The 10,604-nt window shown below is 46.6% G+C and overlaps 1 protein-coding gene across 2 annotated transcripts; it reads left to right on the top strand.

The window, feature by feature from the left end:
* The first annotated feature begins 1,720 nt into the window (after window positions 1-1,720).
* Window positions 1,721-9,205, top strand: LOC135102952 (uncharacterized protein DDB_G0271670-like). Of its 2 annotated transcripts, none has more exons than XM_064008688.1 (7): window positions 1,721-1,985; window positions 4,275-5,054; window positions 5,148-5,268; window positions 5,402-5,539; window positions 5,672-5,823; window positions 5,963-6,056; window positions 6,144-9,205. In XM_064008688.1, the coding sequence occupies exons 2-7, from the start codon at window positions 4,276-4,278 to the stop codon at window positions 6,651-6,653; spliced, it is 1,794 nt and encodes a 597-aa protein (XP_063864758.1). In that variant the 5' UTR covers window positions 1,721-1,985; window position 4,275; the 3' UTR covers window positions 6,654-9,205. The 2 variants fall into 2 exon arrangements, with proteins under 2 accessions (XP_063864758.1, XP_063864756.1); XM_064008686.1 differs by having other exon boundaries at window positions 1,730-1,985; window positions 5,145-5,268.
* Window positions 9,206-10,604: the final 1,399 nt, after the last annotated feature.

Below are 10,604 nucleotides of genomic sequence, written 5' to 3'. Positions count from 1 at the left end.
GTGTTTTTATGATGGCAACTTCACTGTCAGCACATTTTATTTTTAATGGCATGATAGAGATCTGTGGTTGCAAATGTGACACTTTTATGTTTGTTGAGAATAGGCTACACTGTGTGAAGAATGGCTTAGGAATCCTGGTTACTGTCACCTCTGAATGAATGGTTTTCAAGCATGGTTTTATGTGCTAAGGACTTGTACTAGGTCAACTGAATGATAGCTGGATCTGAAGTTAGTTTACTGTGAATGAATCAAGATTTTTCTTTTTTTTCTTCTTTAAGTTTTTGATTTGTAAGATCAAGTGTGAGAGATGTGAACTTGTGAAGCAGGCCTTGTAAGGGATGGATAGATGGTGGAAAGGAGGTCTTAAATTTCGGGAAGAGGACTGATATTGGAGCATAGTTGAGTGGTTGTGTGTGACAGAAGCAAATGGAGAGGAATTGTGAGTGTGTGAGGAATGACATAGCCCTGTGACCTCCAAGGGAGATGCCACACATAAATGGTCACACACAGGTGTGGGGCAATCTTACTATTTGCTTGTGGAAAATTTTTGATCTATATTATCTATCTATCTGTATGCGTAGTCTTTTAAAAGAACTCCCCCCTCCAATTAGGGAGATAGTCATAAAAGAGCTGACTGCCTAACAAGGACGGCTGGGAAACATTTATAGGAACAATTAGGGAAACAGGAACAACTGTAACCACAGCAAGCCCATCCCTTCTGGAAGAGAGCACTGATACCATGTTGAGATTCTTTTGAAGGGAGGTATCCCAGACATGATATGTCATATCTTATTGTGGAAGTAAAAATGTGAAGGAGGGAGTTTCCAGTCTATTTGATCTGGTACTGTGGTAAGTCACCTTTGATGATGCTTAGTGAATGTGGTAGCAGAATTCTGTGCAATATTAGGCAACACGTCCCCTGCTATCCAGCCTGATTCCTTAGTGTGGGCACAATAAATTTAAGTTCATGTAGGTAAGATTACAATATTTCTTGATAGGTTAAAATTCGGTCTTGGTCTAATGGATGAGAATCATGAGATTATTAAATGAAGAGCTCCTATCTCCTTGATAAAATATCAGGACATTTTCTGTTCCAATGCTCGAGGCCTCGGTACATCCTCGCTTTGCTGTGACCACGTGAGGTGCTTTGTAAAGGCAGAGTGTAGACTCACAGAAAGAAAGGGCAAACAATAAAAAAAAAGACCGGACAAATAGTAACACTGAATTTGCATCTGAGTGTGAATTTTGATGTTTGTGAAACATCAATTGAACTTCAGCCAAGCCCTTGCCAGAAACCCATATCACCAGCTATGTCTTGCGGTGCCGTTCCTGCCACACATCTGCCAGACGGTGCAGTGCGTGCTGCTCATCCCTGCTCATCTTTTTCGCTCATTCTTATGTAAGGAAAAAAGTCATGATCAGAACTATTTTAGAATAATTATTATGCAGAACTGATAACCAGACTTGAAACAAAAAAAAAAAAAAAATCCAATTTAAGCGAGTTGATGTTAAAATTAACAGAAGAAAACGGGACCTTGAAAACAGAAAACTTGGCCATCCATTCATAGTTCTGAGAGAAACATGATGTTCCAATAATGTCCACCCAACAACACTTTACACGTGAAGTACATACAATAAGTGAATATTTATAACAATTTCTTATATGATTTATTTGAATTCTTGTATCTGATGTATTAAAGTAGAAAACATGATGAGACTGGTTGATATAATAATTTTTAGGACATTTTCACTTCAAGCAAAGTCAGTCGCCTGCATCGTCTGCTGGGGAAAGGGCGCGAAGTATTTTGTCTCTTGCTTATAGTCTTTCTCCGTAGATGCTAACCATATTAGATGTTGAACGGAAGGTGGAGGAGAGCCGCGGCTCAGTGGGCGGGCCCCCGTGAAGAGGTGCCGCGCCATGGCCCCGAGGAGAGCCCCGTCATAGCCTTCGATCATGTCGGTTGCCTAACGTGAGGCTCGAGAAGGTAAGTCTCGTTTATTTCCCATCCCTATCCTCCACGGCTATGTATGGCTGACTCTAGGGTGACGCCAGGCTGTGGGGGCGTCCTGTGCCGTTCTGTCGTCATTTCGCCCTCCCAGGTTGCCGTGGTGTCCCTTGGAGTGTGGGTGTTGCCCTTGGTGTGGGTGGTGTCCTGGCGTCTGGATGGGGTCAAGTGGTGACTGGTGCCAAGTAGACCTGAGTAACTGGTTCAGGCCGCCGGTGGTGATGTTGGCAGCACTTGGGATGGGGTGTGGGTCCCTGCGCCGGTGTGACTCCTACATGAGTGTGTCCCCGAGGTGTCCCTGGAGCAGCTTGTAGGGCAGGGATGGCTCAGGACAAACCCATTCGCACCTTGGCGACGGTTTGCAGGAATGGAGGTAGTCTAGGTATGAGATGGTGGCAAGACTAATCATTGTGAATAGATGTGACTTAATTATTACTTACCTTGACTTGCAAGCATAGGAATTACTGTTTATTCATCCATTACCAGTAATTTCATCCTTCCATCCACATGTGTGTGTGTGTGTGTGTGTGTGTGACTAAAACTATAGACATGTTCCTATGTTGGTTGCATCTTTCTAATTAAGCTCGGTCATTGAGACGGATTTGTACCCATCCACGCCGAGGCACGCATGACGCAGCTGTGACCGTGGGCAGAGGGAACGCATTGCTTGTTGGCTTGCATCCCTCTTGTGGGTGTGGGTAGTTCTCTCTCTCTCTCTCTCTCTCTCTCTCTCTCTCTCTCTCTCTCTCCTCTTCACATGAAAAGCACATCCAATAAACATCTATGAACTCATTCCAACAGTTTCATAAAGCAGGAACTGAATCATATGGGATAAATAACTCTGAGTATCCGTTTCCCGTGTGTCGATCTGCATTATGTTGCCACTCGTACTTACATTCATACATATTTTCCAGCATGCCAAGCTAATCGATCTTTTGACAAGACTGTTTTACATTTTATAAACACGTTCCAACTTTTTTCAAGGAGGAGGGTCTCTGACAAATGCACAATCATGGATACTAACTAATACTAACTATCCATCTCGTCCCCATCACCAGTTGTTTTATAATTGGCACTCCTTCTCATCATTACCCGAAGTTCACATCCCAAACTCTAAGATGAAGTGCGTGAATGCAGCTGACGAACACTCACAGACATTCATTATACCTATTCCTTAATTATCTTTCTTTTTTCTATGTATGCGACAAAAATAACAAAAAAGAAAAGAGAGCTCACTGAGGTGATAGTACTAATAATGGGAGAAAATAACAAATATCTTGCCGTTAATCGTTGGCAATCGTTTTCTGTTTTCTCTGAAATGCCTGTTGCTTTTTTTTTTTCAAGTTCGTATCAAATGCTCTCCACTTGCATCAAGTGCTTTACACTGGTTTTTGTTTCACGTAAAGTGGCCCCTTTACATTTCACATTGCCTCTCAGACCACCATATTTTTTTCTTTTCCTTTATATATATATATATATATATATATATATATATATATATATATATATATATATATATATATATATATATATATATATATATATATATATATATATATATATATATATATATATATGTATTATCTTTACGAGTTTCCCCAGTTATCGGATATCAGAGTTTCACCCGTGAAAAAAATAGCGAAACCCTCCAGACTGGAATTCTTCATAATGACTAGCGGCGTTTGTCCAAAACGTGTACCTCCTCCTTGGTCTTCCTCTTTACTGCTGCCGGAGCGCAACTCATTCCCTCTCGCGATGGGTAGAAATTTAACATTGAGGTATAATACAATAATATTATAATAGTGGGTGATTCTGGCTAGATATTTATAACTTGATAGAGTTCAGCATTATAAAAAAAAAAGGAAAAGAAAACTCTTGGGATACTTTCTATGTTTCTGATCCTCTTTCACATTCCGCCGATCCTCCTTAAGAAGAGAGCAGGATCCATATCAAATCTTTTTTATGATTCAACTTCAATTTCGCCTTTCTGTTGTGGCAGCTTACTTAGACCTACATTTTGGACTTTAGCATCATTATTTATTATTGTTTCTTTCATTACGCATAATGACATCCTTCCGCAGGTCTTCAGTCTGCTTTAAAGAAATGAGACATTTCTTTCTGTCATAATTTTCTCGCTAGAATTTTCCACATAAATATTTTTTGTCACCATTCCCGAGATAACAAATAAGATTTCTCTTTTGTGACTGAACACTCTCCCTCCTGGCTTAGCATGAGGAGTTCATCCTCTCTTCCTTTATCTTGTGCCAGGATGCCTGCTGACGCCGAGACCCCCGTGATGGGGGTTCGGGGGGCACAGGGAGGCGTGGATGGACAGTTCCCCGCGAAGACATCCTCCAGGGGGTCTCTGTCCAGCGTGGTCACTGCCACGCCCTCCTACTCCTCCTCCAGCTCCTCTGTATCATCAGAGGTCACGGGGCAGATGAGGTCGAGCGACTCCCTGTCCTCGGTGGGATCACCCTCTCCTGCCCCTTGCGAGCACACCGAGGCCCCCCCACAGCGTCCGGCAGCCAGTCCTGCGCCGCCCCTCCCACACCTGCCCCTCAGCACTGCCACAACGCTCGCTGAGGGTCATGAGAGTCCGGAGGCGACGCCAATAATGAATGTTTCCCGGTGCGTGGAGCCGGCACCGCCACCCGCTGCCACCCCATCCCCGGCTTCCTCTCACGTGTCTTCCCTCGCCGGACAGTCTTCCTCGTCGTCATCGTCATCGTCGTCAAGCTCTTCTATTTCTTCTTCCTCGTCTTGTTCTTTCTCCTCTTCCTCTTCTTCTTTCGCTTCTTCACCAGTATCGTCGTCGTCGTCACCACCACCGCCTCTCGATGTCCCGACTCAGGTGGCATCAATATGCACGTCCCAGCCGTCTCCCGCGCTAACTCCCTCCATCTCCTTGGCGCCCGCGTCCTTGCCGCAGCTCCTGCCCCGCGGCTATTCGCCCACTGCGGCCAGGCTGGTGAGGAGCTCCCCGCCGCCCACCATCAGCCTCACGCCCTCACCGGTGCCGAGAAGGTTCTCCACCGACGTCTCCAGGTAAGACTGAGACACATGGAGTGGGACATTCACCAAATACTTGGCTTGGTGAAGATGATGTATGTGCATGATGATTGTATTCCTTCGCAGCAGTTCTGAACAGCTGGCTGGCCCCTCCACGCGGCCCCGGGCCCCGAGTCTCGCTCTGACACACCTCACCGCCAGCGACACCGTCCCGCCCTGCCTTCACTCACCTCCCCCGTCGTACGATCAGGTGAGACTCGAATGAAGACACACACACACACACACACACACACACACACACACACACACACACGTGCAATATCAAAATCAAAGTTTTAAGGTATTTTCTTTTGAGGTGTGACTGCTTGCTGTTTTTTATGCAGTTATGCAACCCCAACGCGCTGCCGACGTATCAGGAGGCCACCCAGAGCTCCAGTGACAAGCAGCGTCGCGGTGAACAGAGGACAGTGTTTACGCTGCCGTCCAACAGCGAAGCCACCACCAACGATCCGCTGGTGCAGGTGTGTCCCGGACTCCCCGAGATCCCCTACCACAGTGCAAGAGACCCAGGTGGCCACGTGGGGAAAACTGTTGTGAATATGACAACTTATCTTTCTCGTGTTTCAGTCACTCTGAAGCGTCCGATTTTGCAGGACGGGGAGCGAGGGCTTGGGGCAGGCCTGCGGGGAGGCATGCTGGCCTCCCTTGCAGCCGAGCTGAGTGACTCTGAAGGCGGTTACTCCACGATTCTGGACGCCATCCCTCACGAACACACCCGTGACCCCTGTGCCACCGTCCCCATCAGGTACACTTATCTTTTTCCTCTTACTCTTTACATCTTGTCTTACACTCACCACCACCCAGATTGTCTTCATTCATGGTGACGATACACAGGTAATACCAAGAAATATGGATCAATGGTTTACCTCCCTTACCTTTTGCAGGTTTCTACAGACCTGTTCATTGCGTCGTCTGCGGCCGGCCAAACTTCAGCCGCTTTGCCTCACCTCAGTTTGCAACAAAGCCCTCGTGAGGAAGGTGAGAGCATCTTCAGCTTCATCGTGCGACACAGCACATCGTTGTGATCATCGTTTTGCCTCTGTAACGTTCTTTGTCCTCCCTCAGGAGCTGAACCGAAGGTGGCCTTTCATCGCTGCGGCGCGGGAGGACGATCAATGCCCAGGGCTGCTGCTGGTGGAGTGCTCCTCGCACCTTACCGTCGCCCACTTGCCGGAGCCCGTGCGGCCAGGAGAGAGCGGAAGCGGCATGTTAAATGCTGGAGGTCCAGCGGCTGGGAGCCGCGGGGACTTACGAAGTCTCGTCGGGGATAATTTCACCGATTTGCCCTTGGGCTCCCCCACGCTCCCCACTTCTAGCAACGCCGCCGCCGCTGCCGCTGCCATTGACTTGGAGTCTGGCGCCCTCACGTCGCAGGTGCTCTTCTACCTGTGTGGCAAGTGCGTAGGCTATGACTCATTCGACATAGACAACGTGAGATCACACATCGAGTATGACTGTGCTGGTCCTCAGCACCAATGGGGCAGCAACGCCGAGCTGTACCTGGTGCTGCGTGCGGTGCTTTTCGTCGTGGTGATCATCGTTGTGTTCGTGTGGCTCCCTTACCTCCAGCTGTGAGTAACTCTCCCAGACTCTCTTCCTTACCCCACATTCCCACCAGTCTGCTTCACTCCCTCTTTCTCCTAACACTCCCTTCTTCCTGTGTTCCCCAAACCCGGCGAACGTCTGTCCGACGGTCATCCAATCTTCGTATGGGAACTGTTCTTAGTGTTTAAGACTCTCGGAACGCACAGTGTTACGCTTATACTATAGGGCCGTGTGTGGCGGCGACCTGCTGCAGGACCGTCTTTCCCAAGCACACACACACACACACACACACACACACACACACACACACACACACACACACACACACACACACACACACACACACACACACACACACACACACACACACACACACACACACACACACACACACACCACATCATATCACATCACAATGCACACACACACACACACACACACACACACACACACACACACACACACACACACACACACACACACACACACACACACACACACACACACACACACACACACACACACACACACACACACACTCACAGATCGTGATAGGTGCCAAGATGAGACAAACATTTTTGACTAAGTAATATGCTGAGTAAAGTGCCAACTTGTACAGTTAACGTGTTTGTGTGTGTGTGTGTGTGTGTGTGTGTATGTGTGTGTGTGTGTCCAATGAATGAATCATTTCCTTTTCGTGCTCACCTGGAGAGAGAGAGAGAGAGAGAGAGAGAGAGAGAGAGAGAGAGAGAGAGAGAGAGAGAGAGAGGTGGCCTCCCAGAGAAAAACTGTGATCAGTGTTCAGTCATAAGTTAACTCATAAGCTGTGGAACTCAAGATGTTTAGGCCCACTGCTGCTGCTGCTGCTGCTGATGCTACTGTGTGTGTGTGTGTGTGTGTGTGTGTGTGTGTGTGTGTGTGTGTGTGTGTGTGTGTGTGTGTGTGTGTGTGTGTAGCCTCTGCTTTGACGAAGGATCCGCCTGACGTCGTGCCAGTCTCCAAGGACTACTAATAAACAATATTCAATACATAGATTTAGGTATTAATGCATGACATACACACGAGGGATTGGGCGGGGCGTGAGTCTGTCAGGTTTGGCGGGGCGTGGTGGTGTGTGGTGCATGATATTCGTCGTGGTGTGGCGATGGTGCGTCGTGGTGTGTGGCTGGCAGTGATACTACTACTTAGACTCGTGTTCTGAAACGCTTTGGTGTACAATTCCATCTACTCCCGGCAGTCTGTACGTATAGTGGAAGTGACTGCGAGTTTACAGGGATATTTTCATGGTGGTAGTGATAGTTTACCAAGGTTTCTGCATCATCTATGAGAGAAACACGCATGAGAACCTGATTAATCTTCTCTAGCCCTAGAAAAATAGAGCTTCTGAGAGGACAAAGCGTTTCAGGACTCGGGCATATGTTACGCCTGGTGGTGCGGTGGTAGTGGTGGTGGCGATAGTGATATTAAGTAGTTCACTGTAATGACGGGTTGTAGGGAAATATAGTCATGAATAGTGATGGATTCAGTGCATAATAATATCAGTGATTATAGTGATGATGTAATATTATGGTGGTGATGGAGACGTGTGTGAAATCTAGGTGGCGATGAGTGGTGATAGTGGCGGTGGTGGTGGGCGTGGTAGTAGTGGTGGAACATTGTAGCGTGTGGTGGTAAATGTTGCCAAAATGCCTCCGCCTCACTGGTAGCACCAGCACCTCATGAGGCGTGGTGATGTAGTGGTGACGGCAGGAGGGCGCGGTACCCTCTTGTTTCCAATGCTGAGAATGACGCTCACCTTGTAAACAAAACATCCGAAGCTCTATTATCATTATTATTATTATTATTATTATTATTATTATTATTATTATTATTATTAGAGTAGTAGTAGTAGTAGTAGTAGTAGTAGTAGTAGTAGTATGGTATTATCATCATGTTCAGAGGAAGGACTTTTTTTTAGCAAGTGATGGTGGGTCAGTTCATGAAAGCGTTTTGATCATACTGCACTTAAGTTTTCTACTTGACTATAATAGTTTCTTTGATGTACAGTACACACGGTGGTCCATTTATGATGATTCTTTAGCAACAGTATCTCGATGTTACTCTGTTATGTTTCCCGTCGCCTATAGTGTATATTCAGACAGGTGTACTTGTGTCCCAAACGCATCGGTCTGCCTGGATGACCTACCTGGCGTGTTTCGAGACGAGCAGCGTTGTGACGTGGCTGAAATATTTATTTTTATCTATGTTGTGGTGTGTCTTTGTAAGTGTAAAGTCTTGTAAATCTTGACTGTCAGTGCAAGAGGGCGAGACGCCTCTGTCTGCCCTGCCGTGTGTGACGTTTATAGGGAGCTGTGACCGGCCTGTACCCTCCTCTGCCTCTCCCTCCACTCCCACCCACCTCCCCCCCGCCATCCGTCCCTCTCCATCTATCCTGAGTCCGGACTCTGTAAACCTCAGATTTGACGAGGCTGCCTAGGGAGGAGATGGAGGTGGTGGAAAAGAGGGAGTGAACGTGGAGGAGACAGACGGGGAGGGGAAGGTAATTGCGGCGTGGCAATGAGACACATAAACCCCTGTATATTCCCACAGTTTCATTATCCTCCCAAGGTGCAGGAAGGGGAAGTGTGTGCGGAGTGGCGTGGCGTGGTGAGCCGTGATGACGCTGCTCCCTCATCTGTGTTGAGGCCGCGAGGAGCCTCGAGGAGAGTTTATTAGCGTAAGTCCGTCACGGCTGCCATTATGAACAAATTGAGGCTGTGGAGAGTTTTCCTGCACTATGCGTGACCAGGTGGAGCAGTTGTGGTGGCGGCGCGTGGCGGCGCAGGGCAAGGGTGTGTTCGGCTAGGTGTTTGGTGTTGGCAAGGTGCAGGGTGCTGGGCAGGCCGGGACGGGCGGGACAGGCAGCCGCCAGGACAGGTCAGAACTAGCTGGAAATACTGATGAGGCCAGCGAACCCTCCCCCCGCCCTGCCCTGCCCTCCCTCAGCAGACCTGTCCCTGCTTCACCGCCGGGGTTCAGGGCCCCGTGGGTCACTACTCCCGGGCCTGGAAGTCCTCAGGGGATATATCTTTATACTTCTAGAATGGAGACGAGTTCCTCTACTTCCTGGTCCTTGGTGTGCGCGGAAACTCTCCGAGCCGCTCCATCTTACGTGGGATTATATTAGACAAAACTGATGTGGTTTGAGGGCATATACGAGTATATATATATATATATATATATATATATATATATATATATATATATATATATATATATATATATATATATATATATATATATATATATATATATATATATATATATATATATATATATATATACACACACACACACACACACACACACACACACACACACACACACACACACACACACACACACACACACACACACACAGGTTGTCCCATAAGTTTCCACACATAGGAAAAATTATAAGAAATTATGGAATTATAGAAAATTTTTTTTTCTATATAATATGCTCTACATGACTGTCCTTGTATTGAAAATACATTTCAATGCGTATATATATATATATATATATATATATATATATATATATATATATATATATATATATATATATATATATATATATATATATATATATATATATATATATATATATATAGCCACACACAAACAGACTCGTATACTGCTCCGAAGAGTTTCCTCAAGGTGGCGGCCGTGATAATGCTCCTCATTGCAGCTGCTGATGACATCACAAAGGTTCTGCTGGGAAACGTAAGGCACTTGTGGCCACAACAAACAGACAGGTGTGTCCCTCATGCTGCACCTGTCCCTCGATAGTCAGTAAAGTGCCTGAACATAAATAATCAGTTACTTCAAATCTTGTTTCCGGCCGCTTTTTCTTTCTCCCCACGGGCTCATTTTTTTACTGTGGTTATGAAAGGGAAGACTGAGGTGAAGGGCGTTGACCCTACCCAAAGGGAAGGCGTCTTGCTGCACCGGCGTGAGGGA

This window comes from Scylla paramamosain, chromosome 8 (assembly GCF_035594125.1).
Source record: "Scylla paramamosain isolate STU-SP2022 chromosome 8, ASM3559412v1, whole genome shotgun sequence".
NCBI classification, from domain to species: Eukaryota; Metazoa; Arthropoda; class Malacostraca; order Decapoda; family Portunidae; genus Scylla; species Scylla paramamosain.
Note: the sequence above shows the minus strand (reverse complement) of the source record. Positions and strands in the feature narration are given on the sequence as shown.